Genomic DNA, 13,019 nt, shown 5'->3' on the forward strand with positions numbered 1-13,019 from the left:
ATTTATTGAGGGGTAGAAACACAAATGGTCATTATCATGACTACAGTGCTGAAACATGTAGTAACGGTCAATTTGTGCAAGGTTAGGGTCACAAAAGGTAGATAAAATGCAGATTTTTTGTCCAGAGCATATCCCCTACACATTTGGAGGGAGTCTAATTAAACTTTATAGAAATGTCCACCAGTATGAGAAGCAGTGTCAGAAGCATGAACCAGATCTCGAGGTCAAAGGCCAAGGTTACTCTGAGAGGTGATTGAATCCGCTTTTCCAGAGCAAAACATCTACATGCAAAGAGGGATTTCATAACCAATGAGATGAATATGTTACTGTTCTTTTTTGAGGGCATTAGATCTTTATGTTAGTTAGCTATATTTATTGAGCTGGACAGACTATATAGATATACAGGCTGGTTTTGTTCTATACAGGTGAAAAGGGTTGAACACTGTCGCCTCACGTAGGGATAATATAAATCATTACCTATCAGCAGCATAATAAAATACGTACGGAAATATTGTGTTCTTTAATGTTTGTGATTTTTTTTGCAATTTATCATTATAGTCACACCACAGCCATCTATGATAGACCAGAAAAAACTTAACATGATATGGAAAAGAAGGGAAGAAAACAAAACTCAAATCTATGACGAATGTGAGCTGATAAGCAAGTTCTTAGAAAATATGTCAAGCTCCATTGTGCACGTTTGGCCGGCTTACGACACAAAGGCAAATGATGATATCGTGTTTGTTGTTCTCACTTCTAAGGGCATCGAAGACAATCTGCAGGTCAAAGACAAACTTAAAAAGACTGGTTACAATGTCTTTGTTATTCATGTTGACTCATGTAGCAAAGAATCAGAACAAGTTTTACAAAAATTAGATCAACTGGAGACAAATCAATGCTTCTCTAAATTAGAGGATTTAGGAAGCGTAATTAATAAACACTCTGACCGTCTTCTTCGAAATCACCAATATATATCTGCTATATCAGGAAGTAATGTTAGATCTGAAAGGTTTAGTTTAGGGCAATCCGAGCATCTTGTTTCTTTCCAACCATGCATTGTTTTATATGTTATTGCAAAAGGTAAAATTCCACTGCACGAAAATAAATTTGAAGACAATTTAGATGGCATTCCGGTTGATGTTAGAGAGGGTATATTTCAGAGAACAATTTTGCCGTCGGAAAGGTATAGCAAACCTGTCAAAATGGGTTGTCAAATTACATCAAATAAGACTCCTCTTGAATCATTTGGAACACTGGGTGGTTTTTTCTATCATAAAGATTTTGGATTATGCGGTGTCACTTGTGCACATGTTGTGTTAGAAGAAGCAACGATACATGATATCAGAGGAGAAAAGAAAATTTGGTCAAAAGAGGAGTCGCCAATGGTTTTTCATCCAAACACAACACAACATGAATACAAGCTTGGTCCTGTGAAAGAAGCGGTTTACCGAACTGGAAGTGAAGATTCAAGTGGTATCGATATTGCTGTTTTCAAAATAGAAGGTGCAGCTCCTGATTCCGGGTTTTTCCCAGAAGAATCAGGTACTTAACCAAACTTCGACCTATAATACATCTATTTGATATATTTATCTTTAGATTCTGAAAGTTTGTCGCAGACTTAGCACTTCCTGCATACCAAACTTTGTACTGCATAATTTCTTTCTAAACTAGCTTATGGCATCTACCAGATTCCTACATATTCTTAATGATTAAACATATTATGCTTGATATTATGTCATGGTCCATGTTTCTTAAACCATTTTTATAAAAAGGCCATTTACAGTAAAGACAGAAAACATCAACGTTGACAGTCACATGAACTTAACAAGACATTAGAATACTTTGTCGTGAAAACGTCCCTGTTATAGTATTTTTGTTAAAGATATACTATGCTCATCTTTGAGTAAAATATTTTGATCGAAGAAATTTATTAAAACCTATGAAATTCTTACTGAATATGTTTAATTTGTATAAAAAAATGAATAAAACTGTACATTGGAAGTCACGTTCCCTATTATAGGACAAGTAAAGTTGGTCTTTTTTTAAAAAAAACTGCCAGTTTTTTTAACGACACTATATATATTCATATTGTGGCGACCTATAGTGTGTAGAGTTTTAAATTTGACATATCAACTTAATGTGTGAAGTCAAAACATGTTTATTTCATAATTACAAAGAGACTAGGCAGTAATTATCAATATTTTCTTATATCAAGTTTGAGCATAGTATATCTTTAAATTTCATATAAGTAATCACTGATTTTTTTTCATGCTAGAGATGTGTTTCGAAACTGGAAGAACTCTAGGGACATCTGACCTAAAATACAATACACCGGTCTTAAAATATGGGCGAACGACCGCACTCACTAGAGGATATATAGAGTTTGAAAATATCACGGTCCGAATGATTAAATATGAGCGTAAGTATACACTTGGCAGCAATGAGTATACATTTCTTTTAAAAAATCAAATAGCAGTTAGACCTGAATTAAATTCATGCACTCAATTGTTCAATGACTTTGGTGATTCTGGAGCTTTCGTGTTCGTGAAAGATTCTGACAATCAGTTAGTATGTATTGGGATTTGTGTTGGTAAACTAAATACACACGGTATTATTATCCCAATATCTGCCGTTAAAGGGGATCTCGGTATTTCAAAGTTTTGTGATTTTAGATGGCATCGTCTTAGTGAGAAAATCAAGGAAATGGACGAAAAACTAGACACGATTTTAGATAGGTTGTCTCGAATCTCAAGCCAATAAATCAACGACATACTATTTTTGTTCTTAAACCTGACTTATGGTGTTAGGGTTAATTCTAGTGAAACAAATGTCAAGGTATAACCGTTTTCGAGTCAAATGATGATTTTACTAGTATCGGCGGCTCGAAACACGAACGAATGACAATGTCAGAAATATTTCCGACATCACTGAGAATGATTTCCACGTAACCATTTGGATCCTTTCTAAATAAATATTTCGGTTTCGGTACTGCAAAGCGCATTCTTGTGTGAGACTTGAAAATGAAAGCGGTATGTGCGTACCGACTTGAATGACAAACAATATTTTTAGGCTGATCGTGTTTTTTTTTCTTTTTTTTTGGTTAGTTTTGTTTTGTTGTTTTTTGCATACATTGTATTTAGTTTTTTATGTTTTCTTTCTTTTCTTCTTAAAATGAATGATGTTAAAATGTTATGCTTATATGATATCTGCAGTCGTATACGTTTTGACTATTTCATAATTTTTATTTCATTTTCTTTCTTTTTTTTGTGGGGGTGAGGGTGGGTGAAGGAGGGGTGAGGGGGCATCGCTGGCCATTGATGTGCATTGTGCAGATATGTATCTGTTGTTTATTAACATTTTGGCTCATGTAGACCAAACTTAGGATGATATTTTACAATACGTATACTTTTTATACTTTTATGTTCGTATGTATGAACATATGTATACCAACATTGATTGTACTATGATTGAAAGTTATATTAACAGTGGCCTATCATTTTAGATCGCCCCTCCTAAATACCTGTAGTAAGCATTATTTTGAGCAGTATATTTACCTATCAATTTGTATTGTAAATGTAATTGTTATAAGTTTGTTTATAAATCTTAACCTCTATATCGAAGCTCAAAAGTGCTTTCAATAATCTAATTGTTTCCGTCAAAACTAATATGTTTACTCAGAGCAAAGTTATTATGATTCCGATCAAAAGTATGTAACTCCAAACAAATGTATCAAATGTATGCAGCATGCCAAACTCTTTAAATATTATATCCTAATTGCACATGAATACAAATTGTGTACAGAGTAAAATAGGTTGTCATTGACCGGAAAAGCACTATGTGTCATTTTTACAGTAAAATGTGGTTGAGAATAATATTCATTTTTAATGAATATGTAATGTATTTCAAAACAGATAGCATAAAGTACATCAATCCAAAATATTCAATACTTATTAATGTGTTCATCTTTCAATACTGGAAATATAAGAGTTCCTTAGGATATGTATGTACTGTTATTAAAACTTAGTTTTACACTCAAATAAGTACTGAGTACATCGTAAACTCTTCAATTGACGTTTGAATGTAACATTATTTTATTCATAAAAGTATGTTATTTGTACATAATGCTTGAATGTAAGTTTGCTGTTTTATCTTGTATTGCATCAAATTGTTTTGCAATACATTTAATTTAAAAACTTGTGAATAAAAGTGTTGAGTTGTTTAAGGAGTAATAAATACTAAAATGTTTTGTCACAATCTACCTTATACAAATGGTTTCGGATATGCTAAATCATGTTAGAGGAAATGTACAAAACGGTCAGGGAAATGGAGCCATGTGACATCTGAAGTCCAATAAATCATATTCAGAGCTAAAAAAGATAAGGAGGCGAAGGTGTTGGTGTTCTCAAAAATTCCAGTACACAATGGTATAATATGGACAGAAATATGTGTATTGTGGGCCCAACACTTTCTATGAAATAAAATTCCCCAATCAGAAACTACCTTAAGTTTAATAATATTGTAAGCACAATTTAGAATCTTTTACCTTTCTAAAGTCGGGACATATGTACTGATATGTTTTAGCATTTAAAAGGACAATTACATTCTGTAACAGTGTAACAATAACTGCAAGATATGAGACGTTTAAGTTATATGCTGTGGTATGATCTAATTAATTCGTTCTCAATCACGAATAAACCAAAAAGCGAGAATTTAAGAACCGAAATATTTAAATGAAATCATAACTTGTAAGCAATAGGCATCATCGATGGCCACATTCAAAAATAAACATAACAAATAAATAATAAATGATGTTTTTTTTCTAGCCTTGTCAATGTTCGCTTTGTTTATGATAAATAATAATAATAATAATAATAATAAAGTACGTTACTTCGTGTTGTATTATGAAACGTTGGTACTTTTGAAAAGACATATTAACTAGACAGAACGTGTTGTACATTAGTTTTCGTAGTAAAACCCTCTCCGATAATGTTTTATTCATTTATATTAGCAATGGAATAAATTATATTAAGTCATACCACGATTTACAAGTTAATGTTTCATGGGCAGAGGAATTTGATTACAAGAATTACTTTTATTCTTGTTCTAATAATAATAATAATAATAATTATTATTATTATTATCATTATTATTATTAAATTAATACATTTTGTATTATTATTATTATTATCATTATTATTATTATTATTATTATTATCTCAAGTTTAAAGTATTTTCTTGCAATTTTGACGATTTTTATGACTGTTATATGATAACTTGACAAAAATACTACCGTCTTTGTTTGTTTGCATGTTTTGATTCTTCCAGCCTATATCGGCCTCGCCTGATTCTCTATTTTAATATTAAAAGGGACAGTAGCATGTTATTCTCTATAGCTGAAACATACAACGGAAGCTAAAACTTTCAAACAGCAATAAAATACTGTTTTATTAAGAGCTTTTTTAATGGTCCGGAACTGCGTATTCACTTTTTACTAACAAATATTTTGTTTGTTTTATTTTCTTCTCCTTGACGCCTCATGATTGCACATGTGTCAAGGCATTTGTGTTAAAATTGTTGTTTTATTATTTAAGCATGACTTTATATTTTTATTTGTTATTGAATATGTTATTAGAAAAAGGTACTTCAGAATATAGCAAACATTTTAAACAGCAGGGTGTTTTATACTAAACTTGATTTTCTGACGTGAACTATCCCTACACCTATCTCTTTAACAGTAAAAGACACATTCGTTGTAATAATGTAATAATTCACCGTGCCTTTCCTGAACTGAAAATATATTTTGATAAATTATTAAATATTAAAACGAAAACAACGACGTTTGAAATGTTGTTGTGAATAATTGAACATTTCTTACTCTATGTAATTTCATATTCTCGAAAATCCTTTGTTGTACAATAGAAACACATGTAAAATTATTAGAAGAAAATCGAAATTGACATCGTCATAAATGAAATGGATAAAATGATAATCTCGTCCTCTGCAAAAAATATTGTTACGCTCTAGTAATTGAAAGTCTCTTTGCACCTGGTCTTCTTATCAGTCTCTCTGCATATGGTAATTCTAGGCTAGAAGTTGTCGACTGGAGTTCATAAGTTTGCTGCACTCTTGTTAAAACCAGTATATCAAGACACTTTAGTTTTGGTAGCTTTCTATGGCCTGTTAATCATGGACCAGGTACTATTTATCAGAACTTTGCTAGAGTTCTGGGCTTCACCAAATGTTTGAATTATAATGAGAAGAACAAATAAGTCTGTTTAAATTTTGACGTTTCACTTCAATTTATTTATTAAGTATATAGAAATTTAGTATATTTCAACAGTTAATAATTAGACTTGAATAACATTAAATAAATAAATGAGATCAAAACATGTATGCATTAGCAATAACAGGAAAACAATTCTTATAATCGCTATTATTTCTTTAAAAATGCACGAGATTATACGGTATCCATAAAATACACGAATCTTTAATTTAAGACTGATAGATTCGCCGAATTGAGATACCAGTTGAACAAAGCATAAAAGATCTATATCAAGTACTAATTCTTTGTTATATAATAAACAAGAATAAAAACTCTATATAATGTGTAAATTTAACTTTTCTGAACAATTAAGAATGACTGTTGTAAAGTTATCACTTATGAAAAATATTTATCTTCAGAAATCTAGAGCGCACCTTAAGTTTAAAATACTGACGAAAACGTCCGTAAGTTCGGAGCAAGAAAAAAATGTGTGGAGCCAAGATTATTTGTGAGCTGGGTTTAAATACTAGCAGAGCTCACAGCTCACAATGTGTGATGTGGGGCTCACAGTTCACATGTCTGTGATGTGAGACTCACTGCCCACCATTGTGAGATGTGCGGCTCACAGCTCACAACTGTGTATTGTGTACAAAGTGCAAGGTGCTCTTAAAAATAAAAAACATCAATATCTTACTTAAAAATATATGGAAAAATACATAATTAATATATAATTCACTCATTTACCTCAAAGGTTCTCTTTCTTGAGTTAAACATCATTCTTTGCAAAAATACGATAGTTTAAACAATAATAAATGCGATTTCAAATAGCCCGCCTCAGACTGTTGCTAGTAGCAACTGCTCACAGTCAATTCCAAGATGGCGGATCTGCACAATACAGAACGAGGTCAAATATAAAATGTGAAGGATTTAACAAGTTTCTAGAAAAGTTACCTTGCAGAAACATTCATAAACATGGATTAATTTGATATGCAACATAAATAGTGACTTATAAGAGGGATTATTCAAATTACATGGAAAGATAAACAAGTCGTGAAAACACATGACACAACAGATTCTGGCATGGAAAACATATAGGGATTTAAACTTAACTCACAGACTAGAATAAAATCTGGCATGATACGTGACATTGATCTGATGTCTTGTGAAAATTTACTAAGACACCAGTCAACTAATGTGCTATTGCCAGTAAAAGCTTCAAAAACGAAAGTAGGATCAATGAATGACAGAAAGTAAAAATGAACAAATGAAGTAAACAGGTAAACTTTTCTAGATCATTACATTACCCCCCGGTTTTCCATGGCAAAACTCCTGTTGCCATAACATTAAATTCATGTCATGTTACACAAATATTGAAGATGTGGTGAACCACCTTAACAATTCAGTGATGTGATGCAGCACCTTAAGAAAAAATTTTTTTTTTACATAAATATTACTATGTGAACATTAACATCATCATAGTCATAAATTTCAAACAAGAGACTAGTAATTACCAAGATAACAGTATGAAGTCCTTTTATACATAAAATATTCAAATAATCTCCTCAGTTTTAACATTACATTGAATACACTTAAAGATAGAGAGTAATGAACCGTAATAATTCTTACTAATGAAATACTTTTGCATCACAAATTGATTCAAATCTTAATATATCTGCATGTCTAAATTCAAAAACATTAAACCTTAAATTTGAAAATTCATCTTAGAGTTTACATTAATTATAAGTACAAGTTTTACAAATTAATTTCTGTTGTTCTTTTTCTTGTTGACTACCGACTTCAGAGTGGGAGAGTTCTCTTTGTCCTCTGTGCGGGGCCTCTTCTCGGATCTTGTTGCGCTCTCATCACGTCTGTACCTTCTGGTGTCCTCAACGTACCTTTCCATAGACCTTGAAAGGGTTTTAAGGGATTCGGCCATGGATTCTAAGGTCTGCCCTAAGTGGCGAGTTGCTCTGGTGTTAGAATCCATGGCGAAAGTGACCTTTCCCAACGATACCTGGAGGGTATTTTCCAGGTGACCGATAGTAGCTGTTAGAGGCTGGTACTTTTGGGCCAGTTCTTCCTGATGTGTTTTTGTCTGGGTCGCCTGCTCCCGGGTGGTACGTATCATGGGGTTCTCTGCCTCTGTGACAGATGCCGCTCCTACAGGGGAGAACGTCATGGGAGTGCTGGTACCTAGTATTTGATCAAGGACGTTCTCCTCCCTGTTGGCCTGGTGTTGCACATGTGTGTGGAGGTCATCCTCGTCATTATGCAGTACTGGTGTATGAAGAGGCGTCCGCTTCGCCACAGAAAGAGAACTGCTCTGTGGCGTAGGGACATACACGCTACTGGATAACTGGGTGTGAAACTGGCGAGACGTTGGCATGCTGGGAAGGTCGCTCAGGTCGTCAAAATCATGGAGCCCAGGCCTCAAAGGATCATACCTGGGGAGCTCTGAGGTGGATGCTGGCACTCCTACCTTAGTTACAGTGGATGGAGCCTTAGGCGTCGTGGAAGATGTCAGTGTGATTAAAATTAAAATATGTGTTGAGTTCAGTTATTTTCAAAGTTCATTTTCCATCTGTTTAAATTATCTAAATGACACGAAGTATTTGAAAATTTTATTTCACATCCGGGACGTAAAATTTGACAGTTTTTACTTGAAACGGTTGCATATCAAATGAACATATGCATCACTTTGTTAATAATGTTAACACTTAATTATATTGACAATAAATATTAACTAGGACAATTTTAGTGGGGTGCACACCGGATATTTTACCATCCTAATCCGCTAGTTGAAGGGGAGATAAATCTGAAAATATTGGTGCTAGAGTTATGAACTGTGTCACATAAGATGTGGTTGATGATAAGGAACATATATGTGAAGTATGAAGTTGATCCCTTAGGAAATAAAGAAGTAACAGTAAAAATAATATTTTTAAAGAAAAAATCTAAGATGTGGTTAATGATAAAGAACATATAATTGAAGTTGATACCTAAAGAAAAGACAAAGTTATAGTGGACAATATTTTACTGCACCAAAACTTTAATCTGAAATATGGACGGGGACGCCGAGGCCGGGTGAGTAGGACAGCCATAAATATACTTTGTAAAGTTGTGCTAAAATTACAAACACATATTTTAATTATCTCATTCAATCAAATTTAATGTGCATTTATTTACAAAATAAAATAAAAAATGAAACAAAGTATAACAAATGTACTATGTGATTGATCCCGCTACAACCATAACAATTCCTATGAAAATCTGGTAGCACTCTCTTTCAAGGCACATGTGCCAGTTTCCGTGCCCTTGAAATGCACAAAACAAAAATTAAAGGACTCATAATAAAGCATGCAGACCCCAATTTCTGTCATTATTTTGTCTTTACATAATCTAAGGAAATCACTAAAAATTAAAACAAGAGCTTTCACATAAGGTGATTCATACTCCCACCAGCAACTTGAACTTTTTAAAGGGGGCGCAAAAGCAATCCAAATAAACTTGCTATATACCAAGTTTGATTATAATATGTTGAGTAACAGTCAGTGTGCTTGACCAAAGGAAGTCAAAAAGGAATACCAACCAGGATTTTCACATAAGCTTGTTATATACCAAGTTTGATTACAATATCAGAGCCATTCCTAACTCTAGTTATTGTCCGGAAAACATTTTTCTATTTTTAGTAATAAGGACCTTGACCCGAGGAAGACCACAAGCAATAACCAATGAAATTTTCACATACGGTTGCTATATATCAAGTTTGATTACATTAACTCATTCCAAACTCTAGAAATGGTCCGTAAACCATAAAGTGGAAAGACCGACCGACAAGCTGACTCCTATATACCCCCCAACCACTTTGTTTCTGTGGGTAAAATAACCACAATCAGGAGTTTACACATTTAAAATTTCATTTCATAAGTTTTTCATTTCATTAATACATGTGCTATAAAGAGGATACAGAATAAGTGTAAGTTTAATACTGAATTTATTGAACGAGGTGAACAAAATTATATTACGCAAGCCTCAGGCGAGCATACCATAATTTCATTCAACGAGTTCAATAAATTTAGCAATTAACTTTCACATATTTAATATTCTATTTATCACATACTCATAATAAAGACCGTTTGAAGTGATAAAGTAACATTTATCATTGACGCACCTATAGTATTATAACTGCTAACATTTAGGGCGTTTTAACACCATGTTTATATAACTTAAATGACTGCACAACAAAATATATGCGCGGCCGTGCAATACCATTTTGACAGTCTTAAAATCAACACAGGTATGTGATAAATTATTATTAACACTCATCTTCTTAACTCCATATATAAGCATTATAACTATTGTCCCACCAGGGTAGATCTAATCAGCTGGCACATTCAGGTTTGATCTGGATCTGCAGTCTGACATAAGCTAATGAATCTTAAAGAGAACAGCTGTGCCTGCTTATCTAGATCTACACTGTCCAGCCATGCAATAATGGAGTACCTATGAAGTAAAGGTTTAATGTGTTCATATATGAAAACCAAAAATTATTTACAAACTTAATATATTATTATAAAAACACCCAAAAATATCCATAGCTTAACAAATTTGATAATGCAGTCTCATCATTTAGATGATCTTGGGCAATAAAGCTGTACAAGATAATAAATATGTATAGCAAAGGAAACAATAACAAAACTTATTTCAATCCAAAACTAGAAATTGCCAGAAGTGCCGAATGCTCCCGACACACGCTTGTCACAAAACATGCTTTTTAGTTATAACTTTGCACATAGGGAGGAGCATTCGTACCATGTGGTCAGGACCTACACTGGATAATTGCTACATCCCATGGAGTATAATTTTAAATACGGCTCTAAATTATGTCTTTACTTTTTACTAGAGTAAATGCAATGTTGATATCTTACTAAGTAACAGCAAAGTTTTTCACAGCAAAACAGGAAAGCTAGTTGACAATTCAAGTCAAAGCATTGTGCAGCATCCAATAAATTGTGAGCAGCCTTTACTGTAGCCAAACCTATCACACTGCATACAGTAATTATGATTCTTTAGATGAACTAGAAATGTGTCCAAAGGACACGGGTGGCCCAATACTCCACTATTTTGCCAATCTACTGGCTCTAGGTCAAATAGTTTTTGGGTGTACATGCAACACAAATTGAAACTCTTTTTACTAAGTCAAGGGCAAAAACTCTACAAATACTGAATAAAACCACAAGCAAACCTAAATTAAGGCACACAGCTACACATGCTGACTAACATGCTTGTAAATTATCAGTATTACAGATCAAATACTTTTGAGCTTTGCATGAACAAGTGGAAAAATGCAAATTTATACTATGTCAAAGGCAATAACTGAGAAAAATCCACAGGCAAAACCCCAGGACTTTGTTCACAACTACACATGCTGACTAACATTCCTGTAGAGTTTTATGACTCTTGGTCAAATACTTTGAGCTGAGAATGGACAGACAAGTGTCAATCTAAATGCCCCACCCCATAAAACTTTATGTTTATAATGAAGTTTAAAGCTACTATCCCACACATTGTAGTTTGGGTGTTTTTGAAATAAAATGTCATCAAAAGATGAAATTTCAACACAGCCTTTTACATTTATATGAAACTAGATGATAAATACATGTTTTGATCAACAGTAAAAACATCTAAGTTAAATTTTTTGCAATTTTCACATGCTGTAATTTAATATCATTGCAATGTTTTAATTGGTTGAATTTTGACTTAAATTATAGACACACCTGTTCACTGTTTGCACGTAGAACAGCTGTGCGCTTGGTGAGTTTTTTTACCTGCAATCAATGGTTGCACAATATATCATAGAAAATTATATGAGCCGCGTCATGACAAAAAAAACATAATGGGTTTGCGACCAGCATGGATCCAGACCAGCCTGCACATCCGCGCAGTCTAATCAGCATCCATGCTGTTCGCGTACAAATCCTATAACAAGTAGAGAAACTGATAGCGAACAGCATGGATCCTGATCAGACTGCGCGGATGCGCAGGCTGGTCTGGATCCATGCTGGTCGCAAACCCATTATGTTGGTTTTGTCGTGACACGATTCATATCTACAAAAAGAGACAAGAAAAGAAGAACATGCCTCAGTAATCTGGTTTAAAACTGACATTTATATTAATAGTTATAAAGATTTTTGACAGGTTATATGGCCCTAAAGATTTTTGACAGGTTATATGGCCCTATATAAACAGCTGATTGGATATATAACCAAAGCCTCTTGGTCAGGGTTTTGTTGCAAACAACAGTTATATACGTTCATATCACCTGTCAGGAATTTTAATAACAAATTTATAAAACAGCAAACTTCCTCTTTTTTGAGAAAAAATTAGATTCTTAGAAAATTAACAAATTTATAATACAGCAAGCATCATTTTCAAAGGAATAAAGCGAGATTTCTTTATAAATCGACAGCAGCCATGTATATAACACTATATAAACATCACGTTTATCCAATGAAAAGCCACGTTACAAATGTGCAGTATTATAAAAAAAAACTATATAAACCTCACGATTATTATAAAGTAAGTTCTAACCACAGGAAAACGTTGCGTGGCCACGACTTACACTATAACCCTGTTGCCCCTCTACAACCCAAAACCCTTACACATCATCCAAACATCATATGTATTGACAAAAATAAATTTTATGAAAAAAATATTTTTATGACTATAATATTTTAGTCATAATTTTCTTATGGTG

General features: G+C 33.2%; 1 protein-coding gene across 1 annotated transcript in view; it reads left to right on the top strand.

Annotated features, from left to right (window-relative positions):
• The window catches only part of LOC132749034 (uncharacterized), a 38,833-nt gene extending 34,880 nt beyond the window's left edge, over window positions 1-3,953 (top strand). The window contains exons 12-13 of the mRNA XM_060738708.1: window positions 559-1,542; window positions 2,276-3,953. Of these exons, the coding sequence (XP_060594691.1) occupies window positions 559-1,542; window positions 2,276-2,760 (1,469 nt within the window). The 3' untranslated portion in view covers window positions 2,761-3,953. The remainder of the gene's footprint in view (window positions 1-558; window positions 1,543-2,275) is intronic.
• The last annotated feature ends 9,066 nt before the right edge of the window (window positions 3,954-13,019 follow it).

The sequence above is a fragment of the Ruditapes philippinarum genome, unplaced genomic scaffold (genome assembly GCF_026571515.1).
Source record: "Ruditapes philippinarum isolate M1 unplaced genomic scaffold, ASM2657151v2 ctg2413_1_1_1_1, whole genome shotgun sequence".
Lineage (NCBI taxonomy): Eukaryota > Metazoa > Mollusca > Bivalvia > Venerida > Veneridae > Ruditapes > Ruditapes philippinarum.